This window comes from Rattus norvegicus, chromosome 15, assembly GCF_036323735.1.
Source record: "Rattus norvegicus strain BN/NHsdMcwi chromosome 15, GRCr8, whole genome shotgun sequence".
In the NCBI taxonomy this organism is placed as follows: domain Eukaryota; kingdom Metazoa; phylum Chordata; class Mammalia; order Rodentia; family Muridae; genus Rattus; species Rattus norvegicus.
Window position 1 is genome coordinate 47,002,129 of NC_086033.1, and position 26,702 is coordinate 47,028,830.

The 26,702-nt window shown below is 40.0% G+C and overlaps 1 protein-coding gene across 1 annotated transcript in view; it reads right to left on the minus strand.

The window, feature by feature from the left end:
• Positions 1 to 7,047: 7,047 nt before the first annotated feature.
• The window catches only part of Adam7 (ADAM metallopeptidase domain 7), a 48,406-nt gene continuing 28,751 nt past the window's right edge, over positions 7,048 to 26,702 (minus strand). The window contains exons 14-23 of the mRNA NM_020301.2: positions 25,779 to 25,974; positions 25,265 to 25,367; positions 24,156 to 24,342; positions 22,200 to 22,280; positions 14,880 to 14,958; positions 14,306 to 14,411; positions 13,837 to 13,936; positions 11,095 to 11,157; positions 9,464 to 9,520; positions 7,048 to 8,260 (exon numbers count right to left, since the gene is read on the minus strand). Of these exons, the coding sequence (NP_064697.2) occupies positions 8,216 to 8,260; positions 9,464 to 9,520; positions 11,095 to 11,157; positions 13,837 to 13,936; positions 14,306 to 14,411; positions 14,880 to 14,958; positions 22,200 to 22,280; positions 24,156 to 24,342; positions 25,265 to 25,367; positions 25,779 to 25,974 (1,017 nt within the window). The 3' untranslated portion in view covers positions 7,048 to 8,215. The remainder of the gene's footprint in view (positions 8,261 to 9,463; positions 9,521 to 11,094; positions 11,158 to 13,836; positions 13,937 to 14,305; positions 14,412 to 14,879; positions 14,959 to 22,199; positions 22,281 to 24,155; positions 24,343 to 25,264; positions 25,368 to 25,778; positions 25,975 to 26,702) is intronic.

Genomic DNA, 26,702 nt, shown 5'->3' on the forward strand with positions numbered 1-26,702 from the left:
TTTTTAAGTGTTCCTCCTCCAATTTTGATGTTCCTCTGCTTTAACACTGTTTCCAAGGCCGTGACCACAGACTGTGAGGATCCCATGATGGGCCAGGAACGCCGGCGGCTTATCTACGTCCGTCTGACAAGGCATGAGGTGAAAGGGTAGAGACGGACATGCTGCTCTCTTATGTACAGGAGTCTTACACGCGCCTCCCCGGACGGTGCCGCTTATCTACGTCGGCCTTATCACGTCCTTGTTCCTCAACAGTCAAAATCGAAGGTAAAAGGGAGCTGCGCGAAGCTCACTTATATACGAGAGACTGAGACGCGCCTTCAGCTGCTGCGATCGTCCTTTTAACAGCGAAAACGGTGAAAACAGAACATAAAGAGTAGGGTGGCTCCCAGGACAAATACTATAGCCTCAACAAATCCTTCCCAAGGCGGTGACAACCCCAGACCAAAGTCCAAGAGAGGGCTGCCTCTCCGAACGTATCTACCTGCAGTTCTGAATCCTCCTTGTCGCCAAGGGATCTCCGAAGGTGCTGATGATGGCGAGGTCTTTCCCGGGTTTTCGGCACCAGAAGTCCCGCGTTACGTCTCGCCAGCAGGAACGACGCGGCACACACAGGATCCTACTGCAGAAAAGCTTTAATGCGTCTTGAGAGGGAGAGCATAAGCTTACAATGCGGAGACGGAGAGTGAGGAATAACCGTCCCTTATATAGGAAACTATCCTCGCCTAGGACGTGTCACTCTCTGACTCGTCGCTGCCAATTATGCCAGATGACGTACCAAAACGTACGTGTCCCTTTGAGTAGGGAAGTTACCAGGCGCCTGCGGATTGCCCTTTTTACTAGGTGCGTTCTGCCGGATGCCGGTGCCATCTTGTAATGGAGTTTGTGAGGACAGCTCCTCGGACAGCTCCTCACATCTGTGAGGACAGCTCCTCGGACAGCTCCTCACAGTAATGGTAAAGTGTTTTTACATATGCGTTCTTCTAGAGTTATATTTTAGTCTTTGGATCCTGACTAGAGATAGTTTACACCCTAGACATGAGAGAGAATGGGTTTGGGAAAAACAGTCCTCCCAGACTCTCCACGGATGCTTTGGAGAAAGAGAAAAACTTTTTAGAGCTCTCCTAGGAACAGAGGGAAGGCAGGAGACGTCCTGCCTCTCTGCTGGCTCCTATTGGAGAAATGCTTATTTCTAGTTCTGGGTTCCATAGGTAGGATATGTGGGTCCCTTCGGGTGGGACACCATCTAGTTTTTTCCCTTTTTGTCTATTGTCTGTCCTTGGTACACCAAGCTATCCATGTCTGTCAGTTTATGTCTGTGATTTTTGTTTCTCGTTGTTTAAATGTTTTATGTTTCGTGTTCAAAATAAAAAATGGTAAAAACTTTATCTGCCAGTCGTTCACACCTTGACTTGGTTTTAACTCCGTTTCAAGAAGAGAACAATAAATAAAAAACAGTTTCAATTGGCTTTTGGAGCCTACATCTGTAGCTAGAAGCCTAAGTCTGCTGGACAAGCTCCCCGGGGGCTGGCTAAATGTTTGTACTAGCCGATCACAGCTTCTATGGTAATGAAACAGAAAAATCTTTGACTGTGATTATTGGACTCAACAGGTGAAAAGGTGCTTCTCTTAAAATCACAGCTAGAAAACTAAAAATGGTGCTTGGTGTAAATATTAAAGACATGTATAGCCACTTCAATTTTGTTTCTGATTGGTTTTAAATGTATAAATATGCTCTACACGCCTTGGTTATGTACTATTGTCTTTTAAGTTATTAGATATGGTTAAAAATGTGTAACATTGGTAACAGAAAGTTGGCTTAAAATTGTAATTTAGATGAAGTCATTCTAGATAACATGTGACATGGGCCTGGTTGCCTTGTCACTGTTTGGCCTTAGCCTTAGATTGTAGGATCAAAAGCCTCTCCCTGTAATTTATGGCACAAGAAGTTTACATTCATGGAATGTTTTCAGCTGCAATAAGACCCTTCTGGGTCTCCAACAAGGTTTGACCCCTGCTGAGCCCTGCCCTTGCATGTGGAAGCTTTTTGTTCCCAACTGGCAGTCTGGCCAGGTACTTCTCACCTGAGTCAGAATTAGGTTGGCCTTCCTGGTTATTTCCCTAATTTATTCAGGCCACATAGTCTGTCCTTTTTTACCAAAGTCTCAGCCAGGGTTCCCCACTGTGCTTCGCAGATACCTGCTAAGTGCTGTACTTTAGATATATAGTTTGGTCCATAAAGAAACCAGAGGCCTTTTCCTCTTCTGGCTTGACACTGAAAAAAAAAAAAAAGAAAAAAAATCAAACAGGTAGAGATTGTTACAAGACTTACAAAAGATTGATGAGGTTTTAGAACTTGTGAGAGCATTACAGCCAGTTTGCTTACTCCAACTGCCATTTCAAGATAGATTTAGAGGACTGATTTTATACAATTTGTTTATGTCCTGGCCATTGTGAGTTTTGATTTTGTGAGCTTGCTTATAATTTTAGAGAGCCCATAAAGTGATATCATTAAAAATTTTACAAAAGAATGGCTAATAGCCTTATATTATGTAATTTTGTCGCTTCTTCAATGTAAGAAGTTAGAACCTTAAATCTTTCAGTGTATATGAAAATTTTTACTACAAACCTTTGCTCTCAAAATGAGCTTTAATATTTGGGGAGTAGCTGTTGCACTACTCCAGAAAAGAATATTTGAAGCTAATTTTAAGCTTCTAAGGATATGTTAATTGGCTAAATACCTCGCCTTACCAGAGGACTTAAACCTTCCTTTGTTATCCTCATTGGAGATAAAGCTTCAGTTGTGTTAGTACAGAATTGTAGACTAGAGTCATGGAAGTATTTTAAAAAAGAAACCTGGTAAAACATATCTTATTCCAAACAGCAATTAAATTGGTTATTACAAAATACTGATATTTGGCCTATCACATATACAAATTTTTCAGACAAGGTTGGTAATTTTACTCCTTGCATGCTTTTGTATTTCCTATAAATTTGTGCATGCAACCCATAGGAAATGAGCTTACTATATTTATAGGTGGTTCATCTAATGAAAAGGCTACATGTATGATTGGATCACTTGTTTATTCTCTTCAGTTTCCCCTGCTTTAGCACAGATTATTAAATTACGTGCTGTAGCCACTGTTTTTTTTTTTTTAAAAATCAAGCTTTTAAGTCATATACTGATAGCCAATGTATGGCTTATGGTTTACAGTTGATTAAAAAGTTTCCCTTTTTAGATACTACTAGCCCTCAAATTATACAATTACTTAATGCTATATTAGAGGCAGGTTTTCTACTTAAAATCAGAGTGATTTCAGTGTGAATTGTCTGACAACTCACTGTCCTTTCAGTGCTCTGGCTCAGACAACTAAACAAAACCACAGATCCAGCTCTTTGAAAATTGTAATGGAGTTGATAACACACCCTCTTGAAAAGAGGAAGACTCCATTTGCTTACTTTCAACTCCCAGCCTCACCCTGCCGGCTCAGGGATTTCTAGTGCGACTAAATCTGGACAATATTTATAGGATTTGGCATCTCTAATTAATGCTTATGTTTAGGTAAATAAAGCTGGTGAGGGGCTGGAGAGATGGCTCAGTGGTTAAGAGCACTAAGTACTGTTCCTTTATAGGCCATTTAAGAACTCAAACTGGATTGCCTAGACTCCTTAACAAGGGAGGACAATGATACCAGGCAGATTATAGGCCTTACATAGGAATAGTTAGTCAAAAAATCTCATTCTTTATATATCCAAAACAGTAATGCTGGAGACAATAATTTGGTATAAAAGTAAATTTATAAATACAAGTGCTCAGTGTCCTCAATTTAATCCTCAAGGACTTATCTTAATAAATAATATTTTAACAATATTTTAGTAAATAAAAAAGGGGAGTTATCCCTGTATGCTAAAATATGCTCCTTTTATTTCAATTTTAAAATTTGGATGCCAAGAAACACTCTGAGCTTATGGCACCCTACAACTAAGCATACTTCTGCCTAGGTATAGAAAGATCCACATATTAGCATGATCCTGTTCAGATATTTTATATGGGGAAGAGGGAATCTTTGTGTTTTTTCTACAGGATGCTACAGGAGTGTGCCAGCTGCCCGAGTGGCTGGTGAGCCATGCTGATCCTGGGAGCATGAAGATTCAGCTCTCCTGGTTCGGGTCCCTGGAGTCATTCCTGTGTCCTTGGAGGAATATGGAGGATTCCCACTCATCTTTTGTCATCACAGAAATTTTGGCGTTGCTGCAGTCAGTGTTACCACTGCGTGTTCCCGTCCCACCACGGCCTATGCTCAGACCCTCTGTGCACTGCTGCTTTCTGGAGAAGACTGGACTCCAGCTGTTACCCCTGCCCCCCTCATTCCCCTGGCGACTCTTGCTGCCTTAACTGGTGCTATTGTTAGGCAAGCACAGTGGGTGAACTTTCAGGAGTAGTTGCTAACAATTGGGAATTCTAAATTTTATTACAGGAGAGGCTTGACTAGGCCCTTGGTAATATGGCCATAGCAGCTGAGGAGAACTAGATGAGGTGCCCACTACTTATCAGGAGAGGCTCAATTTCCACAATCTCTTATATTAATGCCATCTGGCCCCTACTCTTTCACCCCTGGGCTCAAATAAGAGGAATGAGAAGATGACCTGATGTAGCTATCCTCAGCGACGGGCAACTTCCTCTGACCCTTGACCAATCTCAGACAGGAACCTTGGGGGCGACAAGGTAATTCTATGACGGATAAGGCTGGGGTTTGAGAGGTCGATCCTAAGACAGAGGTGGCTACACCCCGTTTAAACGTACGGGCCGGTCAAATGCTCCTCTGCCCAGTTTCTCCCCCAATAAACACACACGTATAGCCCAGAACGGTGTGTTACAACATAAGTTCATTCCTAGCCATTGGGGTGCAGTCCTAACTGCAAGAGTGGCTCACCATGGCCGAGGTGGGCACTCTGTGAGGCATGTCTGATCTCTCTCAGACCACTACTTCCACCTAATGGTCTTTTATAAAAGAAAAATGGGGGAGATGCACGGAGCCATATTAGATTTGGGCCTAGCCGCTTTTGGAACTGCATGGTTCAAAGTGACTAGGTAACTCTGGGCTGTTTGGCCACAGAGACTCACCCCTAAGATGACTACATTAAGTCTTAAGATCGTTGAATGAAAGCCTCTCCCATGAATTTACGGCACAGGAAGATAACATTCAAGGGATGCCTCAGCTCCCTTAGCAGATACCTGTTACCTCCTGAATCAACACCCAGTGTCTCCACCGCCTGACCTCATCATCTACCGCCTGACCTCTTTGCCTCCAGCTATCACTACCTGTATCTGCACCTCCCCCTCCTCTGTGCTTCACAAAGGACACTCCCCCTACCTGAAAGCCTTAAAAGCTGTAACATTCACCCCAATAAACGAGACCTTGACAACAGAATCTTGCTTGGTCTCCTTCTTCTCTTCACCCCCATTTTGGCCCACAGGTAGAAAGCCTCTTCGGGACCCTGAATAACTGGGTCCCCGCTGGCGGGGACAATGGGTCATTTTCAGGAGAATCTGAAAGTGTGCCTTTACCTTAATTTTGTATATCAGACTATTGTCTGGTGTAGTGGGACTAAGGAGAACAGTCTACTCTGAGCTACTCTGTGATATAGGAGATATCTGCTCAGGCTGTACCTAGTCTAACAGACACCATTTTATAAATTCATAGGCTTTACCCTAAGTTACTCCATTTTGAGAATAAGAAAGAGTGACTCTACATTCAGTTTAGAGATGTAATGACCAGTCACAGCAGCACACCAGGAGGCACAGGCTAATCATTTGTGCTAAGGACACCTGAAAATGTTTGATATTATGTTGAACATGGTCCCTGCGTTTCTCAGCCATACCAGAGAAAACCTCCTTATCTTAGGCCATACTGGAACAGGCCAAGACCAAAGCATTGCAGGTAAACTGTCTGGATACCCAGTTACTTGTCATGAGCCTCATTCAAGAAAAGGGCTCTTGTTCCGACAACCAAGATTGAGTTCAGATTCTTCTACTCATGACATTCAGTCCACTTCAAGATGACCTTTGTGGCCTTCTGTCATTACCTGCCTTTGACATCTGACTTGACCAGCCTTGCACCCATGCTTAGCTCTCCTTTTCCTCTGGCCCCTACGTACTGTTCCTAGACACTTGTGTCAGCTCCCTGCTTCTGTTCTCTGCAGCCTCACTAACCCTTTCTTAGTCATTGTGTAAAACACATAACAGGGCAATATTGTATATGATCTACACGTTAATATTAGTAATTAATATACAATGAAAGAGCCTGTGACTGTCAATGGCCAGGCCAGCTATCAATCAAAATTACAGCCAATGAAACTGAAGTAGCACATGGATTTGCTGTTATTCCATGAATTCTGAAATTGGGGAAAGAGACAGATATGTTTATACTTTTCACACACACACTCAGAGCTCTACTACTGAGCTACATTAAACAGCCAATCATTTTTCAAGACAAAATCTCCCTATGTAGCTGAGACTGCTTTGAGCTCACTACACAGAACAGCCTGACTTCAACCTTTCTATTTCTGTGTCTCTTTCTCCCAGGATCTAGAATCTCCTCCTCCTCCTCCTCTTCCTCCTCCTCTTCCTCCTCCTCTTCCTCCTCCTCTTCTCCTCCTCCTCCTCCTCCTCTTCCTCCTTCTCCTCCTCTTCCTCCTCCTCCTCTTCCTCCTCCTCTTCTCCTCCTTCTTTGCCTCCCCCTTCTCATTCTCTCCCTATCTGGTCTGTCCTTTCCTTCCCCTAGATCATTCCTTCTCCTATTGCTCCCCCTCAGCCCACATAAGCTACATCCCCAAGCCAGTATCCTTTCTTAAAGAGGCAGCTTTGGTTAAAAACACTGGTGAGATGCTCTGGAAAGGTGAAGTGTGTGATGTGCTGTCACCAGGGTTCTCCCTGGCTCCTTCAGGAGAATAAACTGCAGCAGTGCAGCCTCAGAAGCATCACCGAGGCCAGTATACTCTGTTCCTTTCTAGCTTTTATTTTATTGAATCAGAAAATTTTCATTTAGTGTTTGAGATCTTTATTTAAGGATGGGGGAAAATTATCTATAGATTTAAAAGACTTAACAGCTCCCATTAAGAAAACAGAGTCAGTGAGAGAGAGTGCTTCCACCCACAGACATCTGTATAAGGAAACAACCCAACGCAAGGCAACAAATCCATGGGAATGCAGTGTTCTGCAGTAAAGAAAATGAACACTAAGCACACCCCCATCTGTGTTTCCTGAGGACTCACAAGGAAGTGGAGTGAATATTTTAAAAGCCCTGTCATTTTCTTGGCTTATTATAGAAATCTAGAAAGGCAGGCCTAGGAACCCAAAGCTTGCACAGGCCTCTACACCCTGGGCAATGGATGAGATGCTTTGTGACAGTGCTGGTGCTATAGTCTAGGAGGCCATTCTTTTGTTCCTCCCTCTTCTAATCAGCTACTATAACTCTCTGCCCTGCCCTAACCTCCTTGGCCCTTCCATAGAAGATAATTTCATTGAAAGCAGACTTCAGTGATATAGTTTGCAAATCAAAGTAGGCACACTGTCATCTGTTTTGATCTTTCTGTTTTGTTTGTTTGCTTTGTTTTGTTTTGTTTTTTTAATTCTCGGGGTTGAACCCAGGGTGTCTCCCATTCTGCTCCACCAACAGCTGTTCCTTAACATTTCTGGTGCAATTTTAAATTTTATGATTTTTTTAAAGAGTTCTCACCAAGTTGTCCAGACTTGACATGATCTTTCTCTGCAGCCCATGTAGACCCTGAACCTGTGATCCTCCTATCTCAACCTCTAGGGATTATAGGTCTGGGCCACAACATCTGACCTGAAAGTAAGTGCTTTTAAAATGATCTTAACAAAGTAACCAACCACTAGCCTTATCTGTTCCTTGTATGTGAAACTCTAAATGATCACAAGCTTTGATTATTATAAAATTACAAGATTAATATTACATAGGAAATTACTAGAGCAGAGAGACTTCCTATTTGGGCATTAAATTAAAGCCCATTGGAAAGTTCATATTCATTTTTGTGGGGATTATGTGTGTGCTATAGATTGTGGGTTCTATGACTTAATATTGACAGGAAGAAACTATTTCTCTTGAACATTTTCTATCCAGGTAAGGGATATTTGGCAAACAACTGAAATCTGTTTAGCAGACATCAAGGCAGTGATGATCTGCATGGAGGATCTTTAGCCCAGTCTTGTGCAGTCGCTTTGGCTATCCAGGTTCAAATTCTAAAAGAAAGCAGATGGGTAAAAAATGAGTTGATTTCTGTAAAATCTGTAAACACCTATTTCAGTCCTTCATTTATACCTACAAATTGGAATTATTAGCTTTGTGGATTCTGTTTTACTGCTTTAAAATTATTTATTTACGTGTGTGTGTGTGTGTGTGTGTGTGTGTGTGTGTGTGTGTGTGTGAGAGAGAGAGAGAGAGAGAGAGAGAGAGAGAGAGAGAGGAGAGAATGTGTGTGCCACTGTATGGGAGACTTGGCTGTCTGCTTCCATGTGCTCTCCTTCTTGGGATTAAACTTAGGTGGTTGGATTTGCACAGTAAACACCTCACCTGCTGAACCCTTTCACTAGCCTCATCCCCCTTCGATAGTAGCCTTGGTTATTTATGCTCTAAAGTGAATATGCCCATCACAACAGAAAGACAGTGATAGCTATTCATTCTATGCCAAGATGCTAAATAGCATGCTTGCCGGACGGAGTGTTGCCACTGCCACTGTCTTCCCTCCTTTGTCACAGGTGAGTGGAGGGATCATTAATAAATACCCTGCTTTGTTCATCCTAGCTTGTGTCTGCACTAGCCTGGATTCTCTTCCAAAAAATAGTCTGTTGTGCAAAGTACAGTGACCAATACACTGCAGAAACTTCACACAAACAAGTGAAAGAGGGGAAGCAGAAGCTCAGAAATATAGGCAAGAAATAGTTGTTTGTTTCTTTGACCCTTTTCTCTTTTTTAGATTTTTTTCCAATATAAAAGTAGTCAATCAAATGGGGGGCAATGCCCCTCACCTGCAGTTGTCTGTTGGTTCAGTAAGAAAAGTCCTTTAAAAGGAGAAATTTCATAAACAGAGCTCCTTTACAATGCTAACCAGTCCATCATGCCCTATATATTAAGGAACTCCACCTTGTGGTTATGGTCAATAAAATCTGAGAGAAAATTTTGTTTTTGTTATTCCTGGAACAACTTGTGAGTCTCACATTGTTAATTTTTAGCTTGCTCCTTTCACAAAGTTTAAAAGTCTTAGTGTAAATATGCACTGTAGTGCGTTCTCTAGAAATTCAGAGTCTGTGAACACAATTTCACTCATTCTACTTTCTGGTAAATGCAGAGGATGTCTCCAGTCAGTGGATGGGTTCAGTGAACACTAAAGAATGCCAGCATTTGAAAATTTAAACAGGAAGGTACTTCCTGTCAGAGAAACCTACCATGTTATCATTTTGCTTAGGGTCTGCAATTCCTCTTGGGTCCTTGCTGACAGATTTCTGTAACACATAAAGTATGCTTTATCAGGTATGGAATGAGCTACTGCTAGCATCACACATCCACAATGCATCCACATGGATACAGACATGGCAGGCCACTTCTGCTCCATGAGAAATCATCTAAGACAATTCACTAATAGAAGGGGAGGCTGAGGACACATCTGCTTATGGAAAATCTCAGGAGAAGCCACCAGTTCTAGTAACATGTGTGACTGGCCTAGAATATGTCATATAAGAGACTTTTCATGTATGTCTAGTGAACCCCAATAGAACCATCCTAGATATGGATCACACAGGTTCTGCAGGGAGTGCAGCTGGAAATTTGCATGCACAGCTTCTCTGAGGCACAATATGAGGTCCTTTTTGGTGAGAGTGAATAATCCCAGACAAAACTCCTCTGATCACAGCCTCTCATTCATCCTTTTAGATTGCACTGCAGATTTGAGAATCTTGATGTCTCCATCCATCTCCTATATCCAAGTATGAAGTTTCTTCCTGTGAGACTTTGAAGATGCACTTGGAATTGCGTCATTACTAGAGAATCTGTAGGAATACTTTGTTTTCACTGTCTTGGTTAACAAAGAGTCTAGGGCCCTGAAGCTGACCAAGACCTCCATGAAAAGTGTCATTGTGTTTCTGCCCCTCAAAACTGGGATCAGAACTGGGGTGACATGAGTAATACAGTCATTTAAGAAACAGAATGTAAATAATAAAAACAAACAATAATTACAGTGATGAATACCAGTGAGACCACTTCTGGACAGACACCCAAATGACTCTAAACTGTACAATGGAGGGTCCCAGACATCCACATTCAATGTTTACTATTCCCAATAACAAGAAAGTGGAATCAACCTACATGTCTTTCAATAGACAAGTGAGGTAACAAAACATCATACTATATATACACAATGGAATTTTATTCAGCCATAGAGAAAAATAAAATCATGAAATTGGCAAGAAGGTGGGAAATTACTCTGTGAAGTGAGTTAACCCAGACTCGGCAGGACAAATATCTCATGTATGTCACCTATGTGGACCTTGGCTTTTAACTTTGCATTTTGGATGTGGCTATAGATCACAAAACTAGAAAGAGTATTTGAGTCAGGAAAAGTCTGTTTTGAGGAAAGCAGTGGGAGGAGATGGTAATAGAATATGTATGACACAATAGCAGAGAAGAAACTACTAGGGGTAAAAGGGTACAAGAGAAATGGGAGGAATGAGGATGAGAAGCAAGGAAGAAGGATAAACAAACAAGGTATGCATGAAGATGCCATACTGAAACCCGTAACTATGCATTTTAAATAAAAGTTGTTTTTTTTAAATCAGTTAATCAACAACAGCTTATGACCAAGTATGAACATTTTAAACAAAGGGTGTCCCCAGGAGTACAGGCTCATTACATTCTCTCCTGCTTAGTCAGGCCAAGTACATGTTCATGCTAGAGTGTGTTAGTTATATTTCAACACAATATCTGGGCAATATTCCTGGGCCTTTTCAAGGAACTAATAGTTAAGTAACAACAGAATGAGTTGTACAAAAATGGACACAACCAACCAAGAGACTAGACATACCAGGGTGATGTAGTGAGGACTTGAAAAGGTGGAAGGAACTCTTTCCAATGACTCTGCCGTATTCTGTGACGAAAGATGTTATTAATCTCCAATTAGTACTTGAGAAAGGATCACTCTTTCTAAAACACAGAATACCCTTTCTAACTCAGGACGAAGACCTAGTAAATAGACAAACAATAAGAGAAGTAGAGATAGTAATTTTCCTTTGGATTGCTCTCTTAAAAATGAATATATCTAAGATTTTCTATTAAGAACATGCATGGGAGAAGATGGGACTTCTTAGTATGCTGTTGTATGAGAAACACCAGGAGGGTCTGCTAGTCTCTGAATCTTAAATGTGTTGGCATTGTGAAAGGTATGGTCACTTACATTGTTTTGGACCTTGAAGCTCTTTGGGTGATCCCAAATGTCCTACGAATATACAGATGGGCTTGACTGGTGCCCCTTTCTGCTAACTCCCCAGGAGACAGTGACATAAATAGAAGGCATGGCCCGGCTGAAGCAAGACCTTAGTCTAACATTTCTTCCAAAGAGAAAAATCCTGGCATCATTCATTATATATACATATATATTAAATATATATTATTCACTTACATTATTATGTATGTGTATTATATATACACATAAAATAGATATATATTTTTCAATTATATATGTACAATAAATATTTATAATTAATTATATATTTTTATGAATTACATGAGTATATATAATTCACATGTAGGTATATATACATACATAATTCATACATATTCATGTACAACTCATTATATATAATAAGTATAATGAGACAGGATCTCGTATAGCTGAGGCTGGTCTTGAAATTTAGATTCTCCCTCCTGTCTCTCAAAGGATGAGATCCCAGGAAAGTAAAATGGTGCCCAACCTAGACTTGCAGCCTTGACAAATAACAAATATGTCCAAGCTCCATGTAAATTCTTGGCTGGCATCTTTGACAGTTCCTCAACTTCCACCAGGTGGTTTAGAGAACTTTGACTTGACTCTTAGCTCATAAAATGTACCTATCTTAAGGAAATTATAACTAGGAAAGCAACTGCAAAGCACATAAGATATAGTAGATAACTGACATATAGTAAATGCTAAGTCTACACCAAACACTTTGGTGTACACTGACTTTGTTATTTAAACCCAGGACCAACTGGGTTTGATGTGAAATTGATACTAACATCACATAGTTTCATGCCAGAAAATCCTCCATGTACATTTGGAAATTTTTCATACATTATTTTCTGTTCATAAAAACAGACATCAAGATTTGTATTTAACAATCTCAGGGTTAACAATGGCATAGCGAAAGGAACGAACTGATACAGAAGATGATAAACTATCATTTAGTGAAGGAAAAATGAATCACTCCCTCTAAATGTTCTATTGTAGTTCTGAAGTTTTTGTTTCTTTGTTTTGTTTTTCTCTGTTGCCTATGTATGCTGTGAGGGTGAAGAGATGCTCTCCAGATATTAGACAGAACTCCAAACATTTGGAAGCAAAAGTGTTCAAAATATCTAGTCCTGTGCAATCAGGCATCCACCAAAAGCCTCAATGTTTTGAATTTTAAGACACTAGCATCATAGCCTGGAGTGATGGCTCAGTAGTTAGAAGTGCTTGGTGCTCTTGTAGAGGGCTTGGTTCCTAGTATTGACTACAACTGCATGTAGCTCCAACTTCAGGGCCTCTATTGCCCTCTTCTAGGGCACAAGCACACATGTGGTGTCTATACATACAGGCAAAACACACTTATAAAATAAAATCATATAATAAAGATTTATCACTCCATTTTGTAGTCCATTTTTATTGGCAGTATATCTAGGGACAGTTGACTATTGTAAAAACTATTTGAGGCTTTCTATCCCTTGCTCAAGACTTGGGTCCTAACAGACATTTTATCATATTGTTAGGGTAAAGGTAGCATGTGCCTTTCAGCTCTTAGGAGTCTCAGGAATAAGAACAGTCTTGAATTTGAGGTTAGCCTGGGCTACGTTTCATTTGATTCAGGAATTACTTAGAGTTTCTGACAGAAGTTCCAACTGATTTTTTTCTAGTCCCTGTTTTTTAATTTCTAATACAATATTATTTTGAGAACATAGTTTATACCATTTCAATTGTCCTAAATTTATACTTTAAAAAAACAATTTACGGGGTTGGGGATTTAGCTCAGTGGTAGAGCGCTTGCCTAGCAAGCGCAAGGCCCTGGGTTCGGTCCCCAGCTCCGAAAAATAGAAAAAAAATTTACAATACTGAACTCTTTCATTAGTACCCAAGGCACTATTTTGTTTAATCAGTACCTTCTTCTCTGAAATAAGTGTTGGTTATTGTTCAATGTTTATTTGATCTTGACTTCCTCCCTCCCCTTACTTACTGATACAATGAAAGGTTCACTTACGTGGGACAGCTTGTTAAATGCCTGATAAGCATCTTTCACTTAACTTAAGGTTAGCTCCACATTGAAAACATATTTGTTAGAGAGGTGAAGCCAGTGAGATTACTCAGTTTGCAAATATACTTAGGCTAACACGAGCCTAAAAACCTGAATTCAAGCCCACAAACCCACTTAAAGATGAAAGAAGAGAACTGATTCCATAGCGTCGACCTCTGACTGCTCTCTCTCCACACACACCCCATATATTATATATATGAATAAGAATAAATATAACACCCAAATAAGAAAAATATATGGACATGCATGTGACAGTTTATCAGCTGACACATGTGAAAGCATCTCACATGTAGGGGATAGATATCTGTGAAGATTGGCTCACTCCTCGTCTGATGCTCATCAGGAAAGTATACTTTATTCTCTATGCCCCGTATTTCTCTAGAAGAGCTGTAAAGAGAGGAAACAAAGCATTGGCACATGACCTGGGAATAGACAAGAGACTATAATTAAGCTGTACACAAGAGTTTTCAGTGGTGTGTAGCTTGTACCTTGTAACAGCTCAATCACAATATCTCAGAGATAAACCAATATTCATTTTTTTAATGAAAGAATTGTACAAGTTTTCACCACGCAACAAAGTTTGGGAACCATGGAGAGAAGAATTTGGATATGAACATGTATGCAAATATATGATCAGGTATTCTTCTCTGATATTTAGTACTAGACTCAGACCTCCCTGCATTGATAATGCTCTGTGGCTACGAGGTTAATAAGTACTTAGTGATGACTCCTTTTACACTGAATATGCAGACACACCTTTGAACTTGCTTCATCTTAATGCATTTCTGGTAACGGATTAGTAATATGACAAGTCCAACACCAATAATAACCATGACAAGCACAACGACCATGATGGAGACACCTACAACAAAAGACAAACAAATTTCTGATGGGCGTCATCTTTAGGACAGCAGAATGCTAACTATGGTTGCAACTTCATCTCTTCCCTAAAAGACTTTCACTCTCCTTCCTCCAACATGACACAAATTACAATTTGTATTAAAAATTAATAATCAACTTCAAGATTCCATGATGCTTAAGGAAAGTCATTGTTAGCATGAAAATGCCAGCGTGTTAGTTATTAACCAACTATAGAAAAAGCTCCATTGTGGTCTGGGTTGCAGAACCCATAAGCCACAGATGGCTAGCAAATACAGTAATTCTAAAAGGCAAATTTAGTAAATTTATTTTGGATCTCCAAACATGTAAAATAGTAAGGTGGACCATAAAAATCCATGTAGAAACACAACAACTATACAGCAGAGGGGAAAAGGTTTTTCTTGGTGTGAGACTTTGGATATATGTGAGTGTTGTATTCTGGACTGCTTACTGGTAAGGTTTAAGGCTTCTCCCCACTCTGTAATTATTGGTCCTTCTTCACACTGGCAGTCAGGTTCATTGTCATCCACCTGGAAGAGCAGTCAATCATATATTGTTATTGTTATTGAATGACTGATAGAAGCTATGTTTTATACTTCATCTATCTTAGTGTTAGTTTTAGTGTTAGTTTTCTATCAGGCCCATTCATCTATATATACATACATATAAATACCTAGTATTGAAAGAGTAATAAATATATTTATAAACTTTAAGTGACCAACTCGGTTTAGGGAAAAGAGTTTCACCCAAATATAAACTGATAGTATTGAACTAAAAATAAATTTAGAATTTGCGTGTCTTTTTAAAGGCTTTGAGCTAATATTGATACTGGTGTAGTTTAACTGTAAATGATATTAGGAAAAAGTAAACCTTAAACTTCCTGTTTAAGATATATATATATATATATATATATATATATATATATATATATATATGTGTGTGTGTGTGTGTGTGTGTGTGTGTGTGTGTGTGTGTGTGTGTGTTTCTAAATTATCAATCTGATAATACATTTTTACTTGCAACCTTAGTGATGTCTATGTGTAATAGTATCTTGGTTTGCTCTTTGCACTAATTTTATTGTCTATATGCACAATGTAAATGAAATGTACTTGCTCTTTAAAAGAATCAACATACTTGGGAGAGAGAGCTCACTGCCGAGACAGGTGAGCACTCCTGAGATTGCAGAGCGGAAGAGACCACCAACACTGCCCACCCCTGCCCATATCCTTGGCCCAAGAGGAAACTGTATAAGGCCTCTCGGTTCCCTTGGATAAAGGCACAGGAGCAGGAAATCCACTGCGTCTGAGACACCGCCGGAACCTGAAGGGAGGGACCGGATAAACAGTTCTCTGCACCCAAATCCCGTGGGAGGGAGAGTTAAACCTTCAGAGAGGCAGACACGCCTGGGAAACCAGAAGAGTCTACACTCGGCCCACATCTCTGACTCCAGAGGAAAACACCAAATGCCATCTGGAACCCTGGTGCACAGAAGCTCCCGGAAAGGGTGGCGCAGATCTTCCTGGTTGCTGCCGCCACGGAGAGCTCATAAGAAACACCCCACGAGCAAACTTGAGCCTCGGGACCACAGGTAAGACAAACCTTCCAGCTCCAAGTGACCTGCCTGGTGAACTCAAGACACAGGCCCACAGGAACAGCTGAAGACCTGTAGATAGGAAAAACTACATGCCTGAAAGCAGAACACTCTCTCACCATAACTGGCTGAAAGAAAACAGGAAAACAGGTCTACAGCACTCCTGACACACAGGCTTATAGGACAGTCTAGCCACTGTCAGAAATAGCAGAACAAAGTAACACTAGAGATAATCTGATCGCGAGAGGCAAGCGCAGGAACCCAAGCAACAGAAACCAAGACTACATGGCATCATCAGAGCCCAATTCTCCCACCAAAGAAAACACAAAATATCCAAACATACCAGAAAAGCAAGATCTAGTTTCAAAATCATATTTGATCATGATGCTGGAGGACTTCAAGAAAGACATGAAGAACTCCCTTAGAGAAACACAGGAAAACATAAATAAACAAGTAGAAGCCTACAGAGAGGAATCACAAAGATCCCTGAAAGAATTCCAGGAAAACATAAATAAACAAGTAGAAGCCTACAGAGAGGAATCACAAAAATCCCTGAAAGAATTCCAGGAAAACACAAGGAAACAATTGAAGGAATTAAAAATGGAAATAGAAGTAATCAAGAAAGAACACATGGAAACAACCCTGGATATAGAAAACAAAAGGAAGAGACAAGGAGCCGTAGATACAAGCATCACCAACAGAATACAAGAGATAGAAGAGAGAATCTCAGGAGCAGAAGATTCGATAGAAATCATCGACTCAACAGTCAAAGATAATGTAAAGCGGAAAAAGCTACTGGTCCAAAACATACAGGAAATCCAGGACTCAATGAGAAGATCAAACCTAAGGATAATAGGTATATAAGAGAGTGAAGACTCCCAGCTCAAAAGACCAGTAAATATCTTCAACAAAATCATAGAGGAAAACTTCCCTAACCTAAAAAAAAGAGATACCCATAGGCATACAAGAAGCCTACAGAACTCCAAATAGATTGGACCAGAAAAGGAACACCTCCTGACACAAAATAGTCAAAACACCAAATGCACAAAATAAAGAAAGAATATTAAAAGCAGTAAGGGTAAAAGGTCAAGTAACATATAAAGGCAGACATATCAGAATCACACCAGACTTTTCGCCAGAGACTATGAAAGCCAGAAGATCTTAGACAGATGTCATACAGACCCTAAGAGAACACAAATGCCAGCCCAGGTTACTGTATCCTGCAAAACTCTCAATTAACATAGATGGAGAAACCAAGATATTCCATGACAAAACCAAATTTACACAATATCTTTCTACAAATCCAGTGCTACAAAGGATAATAAATGGTAAAGCCCAACATAAGGAGGCAAGCTACACCCTAGAAAAAGCAAGAAACTAATTGTCTTGGCAACAAAACAAAGAGAAGAAAAGCACACAAACATAATCTCACATCCAAATATGAATATAACAGGAAGCAATAATCACTATTCCTTAATATCTCTCAACATCAATGGTCTCAACTCCCCAATAAAAAGACACAGATTAACAAACTAGATATGCAATGAGGACCCTGCATTCTGCTGCCTACAGGAAACACACCACAGAGACAAAGACAGACACTACGTCAGAGTGAAAGGTTGGAAATCAACTTTCTAAGCAAATGGTCAGAAGAAGCAACCTGGAGTAGTCATTCTAATATCAAATAAAATCAATTTTCAACTAAAAGTCATCAAAAAAGACAAGGAAGGACACTTCATATTCATCAAAGGAAAAATCCACCAAGATGAACTCTCAATCCTAAATATCTATGCCCCAAATACAAGGGCACCTACATACGTAAAAGAAACCTTACTGAAGCTCAAAACACACATTGCACCTCACACAATAATAGTAGGAGATTTCAACACCCCACTCTCATCAATGGACAGATCATGGAAACAGAAATTAATCAGAGACGTAGACAGACTAAGAGAAGTCATGAACCAAATGGACTAAATAGATATTTATAGAACATTCTATCCTAAAGCAAAAGGATATACCTTCTTCTCAGCTTCTCATGGTACTTTCTCCAAAATTGACCATACAATTGGTCAAAAAACAGGCCTCAACAGGTACAGAAAGATAGAAATAATCCCATGTGTGCTATCAGACCACCATGGCCTAAAGCTGGTCTTCAATAACAATAAGGGAAGAACGCCCACATATACATGGAAGTTGAACAATGCTCTACTCAATGATAACCTGGTCAAGGAAGAAATAAAGAAAGAAATTAAAGACTTCTTAGAATTTAATGAAAATGAAGGTACAACATACCCAAACTTATGGGACACAATGAAAGCTGTGCTAAGAGGAAAACTCATAGCTCTGAGTGTCTTCAGAAAGAAACAGGAGAGAGCATATGTCAGCAGCTTGACAGTACACCTAAAAGCTCTAGAACAAAAAGAAGCAAATACACCCAGGAGGAGTAGAAGACAGGAAATCATCAAACTCAGACCTGAAATCAGCCATGTAGAAACAAAAAGGACCATAGAAAGAATCAATAGAACCAAAAATTGGTTCTTTGAGAAAATCAACAAGATAGATAAACCCTTAGCCAGACTAATGAGAGGACACAAAGAGTGTTTCCAAATTAACAAAATCAGAAATGAAAAGGGAGACATAACTACAGATTCAGAGGAAATTAAAAAAATCATCAGATCATACTATAAAAGCCTATATTGAACAAAACTAGACAATCTGCAGGAAATGGACAACTTCTAGACAGATAGACCAGGTACCCAAGTTAAATCAGGAACAGATAAGCCAGTTAAACAACCCCATAACTCCTAAGGAAATAGAAGCAGTCATTAAAGGTCTCCCAACCAAAAAGAGCCCAGGTCCAGATGGGTTTAGTGCAGAATTCTATCAGATCTTCATAGAAGACCTCATACCAATACTATCCAAACTATTTCACAAAATTGAAAAAGATGGGGCACTACCGAATTCTTTCTATGAAGCCACAATTACTCTTATACCTAAACCACACAAAGACCCAACAAAGAAAGAGAACTTCCCTTATGAATATCGACGCAAAGATACTCAATAAAATTCTTGCAAACCGAATGCAAGAGCACATCAAAACAAGCATCCATTATGATCAAGTAGGCATCATCCCAAGCATGCAGGGATAGTTTATTGTACAGAAAACCATCAACATAATTCACTATATAAACAAACAGAAAGAAGAAAACCACATAATCATTTCATTAGATGCTGAGAAAGCATTTGACAAAATTCAACATGCCTCCATGATAAAAGTCCTGGAAAGAATGGGAATTCAAAGCCCATACCTAAACATAGTAAAAGCCAAATAACACAAACCAGTAGCTAATATTAAATTAAATGGAGAGATACTTGAAGCAATCCCACTAAAATCGGGTACTAGACAAGGCTGCCCACTCTCTCACTACTTATTCAATATAGTTCTTAAAGTTCTAGCCAGAGCAATCAGACAACAAAAGGAGATCAAAGGGATACAGATTGGAAAAGGAGAAGTCAAAATATCACTATGTGCAGATGATATGGTAGTATATTTAAGTGATCCCAAAAGTTCCACCAGAGAACTACTAAAGCTGATAAACAACTTCAGCAAAGTGGCTGGGTATAAAATTAACTCAAATAAATCAGTAGCCTTCCTCTACACAAAAGAGAAACAAGCCGAGAAAGAAATTAGGGAAATGACACCCTTCATAATAGACGCAAACAATATAAAGTACCTCTGTGTGACTTTAATCAAGCAAGTAAAAGATCTGTACAATAAGAACTTCAAGACACTGAGGAAAGAAATTGAAGAAGACCTCAGAAGATGGAAAGATCTCCCATGCTCATGGATTGGCAGGATTAATATAGTAAAAGTGGCCATTTTACCAAATGCGATCTACAGATTCAATGCAATCCCCATCAAAATAGCAATCCAATTCTTCAAAGGGTTAGACAGAACAATTTGCAAATTCATCTGGAATAACAAAAAAACCCAGGATAGCTAAAATTATTCTCAACAATAAAAGGACTTCAGGGGGAATCACTATCCCTGAACTCAAGCAGTATTACAGAGCAATAGTGATAAAAACTGCCTGGTATTGGTACAGAGACAGACAGACCAATGGAACAGTTTGAAGACCCAGAAATGAACCCACACACCTATCGCACCTGATTTTTGACAAAGGAGCCAAAACCATTCAATGGAAAAAAGATAGCATTTTCAGCAAATGGTGCTGGTTTAACTGGAGGTCAACATGTAGAAGAATGCAAATCGATCTATGTTTATCACCGTGTACAAAGCTTAAGTCCAAGTGGATCAAGGACCTCCACATCAAACCAGATACACTCAAACTAATAGAAGAAAAACTAGGGCAGCATCTCGAACACATGGGCACTGGAAAAAATTTCCTGAAGAAAACACCAATGGCTTATGCTCTAAGATCAAGAATCGACAAATGGGATCTCATAAAACTGCAAACATTCTGTAAGGCAAAGGACACTGTGGTTAGGACAAAAGGGCAACCAACAGATTGGGAAAAGATCTTTCCCAATCCTACAACAGACAGAGGGCTTATATACAAAATATACAAAGAACTCAAGAAGGTAGACTGCAGGGAGTCAGATAACCCTATTAAAAATGGGGTTCAGGGTTGGGGATTTAGCTCAGTAGTAGAGCGCTTGCCTAGGAAACGCAAGGCCTTGGGTTCGATCCCCAGCTCCGGAAAAAAATGGGGTTCAGAACTAAACAAAGAATTCACAGCTGAGGAATGCCGAATGGCTGAGAAACACCTAAAGAAAGGTTCAACATCTTTAGTCATCAGGGAAATACAAATCAAAACAACCCTGAGATTTCACCTCACACCAGTGAGAGTGGCTAAGATAAAAAACTCAGGTGACAACAAATGCTGGCGAGGATGTGGAGAAAGAGGAACACTCCTCCATTGTTGGTGGGATTGCAGACTGGTAAAACCATTCTGGAAATCAGTCTGGAGGTTCATCAGAAAATTGGATACTGAACTACCTGAGGATCCAGCTATACCTATCTTGGGCATATACCCACAAGATGCCCCAACATATAAAAAAAAGACACGTGCTCCACTATGTTCATAGCTGCCTTATTTATAATAACCAGAAGCTGGAAAGAACCCAGATGCCTTTCAACAGAGGAATGGATACAGAAAATGTGGTACATCTACAGAATGGAATATTGCTCAGCTATCAAAAACAATGCTTTCATGAATTTCATAGGCAAATGGTTGGAACTGGAAAATATCATCCTGAGTGAGGTAACCCAATCATAGAAAAACACACATGGTATGCACTCATTGATAAGTGGCTATTAGCCCAAATGCTTGAATTACCCTAGATGTATAGAAAACATGAAACTCAAGACAGATGATCAAAATGTGAATGCTTCACTCCTTCTTTAAAAGGGGAACTAGAATACCCTTGGCAGGGAATAGGGAGGCAAAGATTAAAACAGAGACAGAAGGAACACCCATTCAGAGACTGCCCCACATGTGGCCCATACATATACAGCCACCCAATTAGACAAGATGGATGAAGCGAAGAAGTGCAGGCCGACAGGAGCCGGATGTAGATCTCTCCTGAGAGACACAGCCAGAATACAGAGGCAAATGCCAGCAGCCAACCACTGAACTGAGAATAGGACCCCCGTTGAAGGAATCAGAGAAAGAACTGGAAGAGCTTGAAGGGGCTCGAGACCCCTTATGAACAACAATGCCAAGCAACTAGAGCTTCCAGGGACTAAGCCACTACCCAAAGACTATACATGGACTGACCCTGGACTCTGACCTCATAGGTAGCAATGAATATCCTAGTAAGATCACCAGTGGAAGGGGAAGCCCTTGATCCTGCTAAGACTGAACCCCCAGTGAATGTGATTGTTGCGGGGAGGGCGGCAATGGGGGGAGGGTTGGGAGGGAAACACCCATAAAGAAGGGGAGGGGGAGGGATTAGGGGGATGTTTGCCTGGAAATCGGGAAAGGGAATAACATTCGAAATGTAAATAAGAAATACTCAAGTTAATAAAAAAAATTTAAAAAAAACCACTAAACTGAAAAAAAAACAATCAACATACTTCTACATAGGCTCAAGAGTAAAGGTGAAGGTAAAAATGTCAGCAAGACACTATTGCAAGAGGCAACGAAACCTTACATCATTTTCATCACACAGGGAAGAGCAGATGGTTGAGTTGTAGGCCTTCTCCATTTCTATACATTCGCCATTGCTGCAAACCTAGAAAGGGAGAAAGTGGTATGAGCAATGCAGCTCATGAGACATGGGGTTTGACACAGTCACTTATGAAATTACACATTCCTTCTCACATGGCTTAATTGCATGTTCAATGTAGCAATAGGGCAGGTTGTTTCCATGACTGTGACAGCCATGCCAATCTCTGCTCTCAAGCTCAACTCAGGTATAATGCTAAGAAATGTCTTGCTTTGATTTCACCATCTGTGTTTAGCCAAAAGGTAGCACCACAGTTCCTCTAAGTCAATGCATGGAATGATCCTCTTCTCCTCACTCTCTTGTTCTTCCTCCTCTCCTCTTCTCATTCTCCAGTGTTCCACCATTCCTATCATCTCTTCTCTTCTCTTGGGCCTTATTTTTGTTTGTTAGTGCTGTACTCTAACCAAGCAGATGGGAACCAAGGAGCCCTGAGTTGTCTTTAGGTAGAACTTTCCTTCTAAAAAAGACTTCTCTGTACACTTATGTTTGTTGAGGAATTACTCATACTAATGAAGATACTGAATCAATCTAAGTATCCATTAATAGATGGATGGACAAAAAAGTGTGACAAAATATACTATGGAGTATAACTTAGCTGAAAAATGAATCAAAGTCTGACATATGTGCATTTGTGGCATCTTGAGTAAGTGTGGGAGGCAGGATATGTGAGCTAAGGCAGGCACAGAGATGAGGAATTCTCCATCATGTGTGAGACATAAAATCCTTAATCTTAAAGGAGCAGAAAACTGAATTTTGCCTTCCAGAGGCTGGCAGGGTAGCCAGAGAAAGGAGAAAGTGGCACTAGTTAACAGGCTTAAAATTTTCAATTAACCAGGAAGAGTAATTTTTAATGGTTCATGGTATAGCAAAATGATTGCAATTAATAATAATTTACAGAATATTTTAACATAGTTAATAGAAAGGATTTTTTTTCTTTTTTTCGGAGCTAGGGACCAAACCCAGGGCCTTGTGCTTGCTAGGCAAGTGCTCTACCACTGAATTAAATCCCCAACCAATAGAAAGGATTTTGGATGTACCCAACATAAAGAAATGGGCACAGATTAAAGCGGTGTCTGTCCTAATCTCTCAGTTTTGGTTATTCTCGCTCTACATCTGTATGAAAAGATTATACCGTATTCAACAAATTTGCCTAATAATTAACTATAGATCACAATAATTGTTAAAAACCAGAAAATAGAGTAAAAAGCCTATACTAAAAGATTATACTGTACTCGACAAATTTCCATGATAGTTAACTATAGATCATAATTGCTAAAAGCCAGAAGATAGAGCTTTTAAAAAGCTAATCATGCTTTTTCTCTGTTAAAAATTAAGTATAACAAGTCAAGCTGTAATCTCAGTAGTCACAATTTGCTGTGGGTAGCCAGCTCTCTTCCCTTAAATCAAGTATGCACTGGCTTCTATACCACCAGGAGAGCATTTCTGTTGGGAATGCTCTGTGTAAGACATTCTCAAGTACACTGGTCTGTGGACCATGGGGATTCAGCCCAATTACTGAAAGCCTAGTACTTAGCCAGTAAATATGGTTGTCTGAACAAGATAAATGAGGATGCTTGTCGACATCAGTAACAATAATCAGTATAGAAGCCATGTGTGATTTCATTCAATGCCTATTTTAAGATACAATTTAAACAAATTTACAGCAATTACATACAGTTTAGTATAACTACAATTGAGCAAGAATAATATTACCATATTATTTCTGCCCTCTCCCTTAATAATTTACAGGAAAAGTTGCCATTACTTTTACTGTTTCTCCATACAGAAACAACCCCGCCTTGAAACCAATGATAGTAAACGACAATGTTAATAAGCCCCTGAACCAAGAAATTCAGATCAAATACATAGCTCTCCTCTTACCATTCCCTCACCACATTTTGTTCCAGAATTCACCAGGCCCATGTCTCTAGAATTGTGGTATAAAAACATGGTTTTGCATTTGATGGAGATATTCTGCTTCACATTCTTAAGGTTATAGGTTTTATCCTCTCCAAGGTGTGCTGAACGCCGGCCTCCGGTGCAGTATATCTTTCCACATTTGAGATCTCTGAAGGAAAAGCAAAACATTCTCAGATTTAGGACCAGTAACCAAAACAACTGTGAAAACCTAGACAATCAGCTCAGTCGTTTTCCTCTAAACCTGGTTTGCTGGCAGATTTATGGCGAAGTAGGCTGAGAAAGCTCTCAAACATTTAAAGCTCCAACTCTAAGAACCAGCATGAATAAAGGATGCAGAATAATCGTGGAACGATTTCTTCGTTCTCAAAACTCAGTGTTCCAGTACACAAAGAATATTTATTAGTAAATTGGATTAGGACAACTTGGATGGGAGCAATGAGAAGTGCTCTTATGTTTGGACATCAGCTATGACATCTGGCAAGCCTGGGAGTTTCTGTTCTCGCAACATTTCATGTACAGTGGGATGACTGCAGAAAGTTACTGAGCTGGAAGCGAAGGGCACTCCTTCCCCGCTTAGTGTGTATGGAAACAAAGGTGTACTTGACTGAAAGTTTGGGGGTTTCCTTTTCAATCCACCTCCTATTTTGTCACATGTGAAAGGCCGTGCAGAATGCCACCATTCAGACCTGGAAGGAACCTTAACCGTGTAGCTTAGTCTCCTTTCCAACCTTCCCTCTATATAGCACCTGTTTTTAAATACCTTCACTGCTTTCCTTCACTCTTTTATTTTTTCCCTTTAAAACCCATTTTTCCATTCCTATTTTCCCTGGTCTGGTAGCATTTTTTTCTCCCTTGCTTTCCTCCAGTCTTACTCCATCCTTGTTCTTCATATTCCCAAGCCCCAGCTAATAAACACAGAGAGGAAATTTAGCCAACGACGGGAACTAGGGGCCTGTATTCTCCACTCTCATCCTAATTCTCAGCAAATTAGGGTAAAATCTGTCAGAACAAAAGCTGTTTGTGGGTTTTCAATGCACTTCTGTAGAGGTCTGTTTCTGTTGGGCACTTACTTCTCTTCACAGGGAACAAACGTGTTGTCCTTATTTTTGCAGTATCCAAATCTGTTTCCCTTTTGATTCATCCTGTAGCAAAGGCTGTGACTCTCTTCAGCTCCTTGGGTTCAAATTTACATGATAAAATAAAAATATGAAAACATGAATATTGAGAATGATAGAGCACTTCCATTTCCTCACACAGTTAAGCTTTCTGAATCACACCACAAAAATGGTGCAGTGGAATGGAATCAATAAATCACAGAGAACTGATGTATTGAGTCAGAGAGTGTTTTATGTAGGGATAGAGATACGTAAAAGCAGCATATGAACACTAGCTCTAATACAGATCTAATCAATTACACTGGAGGTACAATTAGAATCAGGGGTTGCAACCAAGAGATGCTAGGTGAAACCTTGAAAGAATGTCACAAGTTATATTATCTCCAACTATACCCTAAATTCTTAGAAGATAGTAAGAGAGAAATGTGAACTATTGTTTTGGTCATTCATTCCCATGACTGCGTCTCACCACCACTGAACAACTCTGCGCACTGGTCATCCCGAGTGGGACACAGCCCCATAAAGCAGTAGCCTTCTCCATTCTTGCAAGGAAACCCGTTGGCTTGGGACTCGTCTTTAGGACACTCAGGGGAGTAGCCAGTACACACTTCCGAAATATCACATTCATTCTTTGCTGGTCTGCATATAACCCCTTCCTTCTTCATCTGTTGAAGAGAAAAAAATGTGGGAATCTTTGACGCATGAGTTGGCAGAACCAAGCACAGGTGGCAAGCTGATTTACTTAACTTACCCACAAGAGATTGATTCATAGCCTTCTTCTCGGTGCTAAGAATTATTATCACTTTTAGATGCTATGACTTTTATGGGACTTTAAGATAAGAAGATGGTGGGGTATTTTTAAAAGCTTTAGTTGTTTCACATATGTGTTTTGCCTGCCTGTATTCATGCCTGGTGCCTACAGAGGTCAGAAGAGGGCGCCACATCCCTGGAGCTAGAGTTGTAGGCAGTCAAGAACTGCCACGTGGGTGCTGGGAACCTAACCTGGGTCCTCTGCAAGAAGAGACGGTGCTTTTAATTGCTGAACCTATTCTCTAGCTCAAGATGATGGTTTTGAATTTGGTATTATGCAAGCCTTAGGCAAAGTAGACATAGGCACAAAATGGTAAAAAAGGATATACTCATTTACCTTACTTTTTCTTCAACCCTTGCTCTGCTGTATTGTTCCAATGAATTCCTACCCATCTAATGCATAGCACGGATCAGATACAGAGCACAGAATCTCTGTCACCCACAGATCAGATTTCACAACACAAACTGTAACAATCCCCTGCCCCTCATTGCTCAGAGGATTACACAAACACATTCTTTGAAATGTGTGGGGTGCCTAGAAAGAGTTGAAGATATATCAGGTGACTCTTTGTGAGCTTGCAAA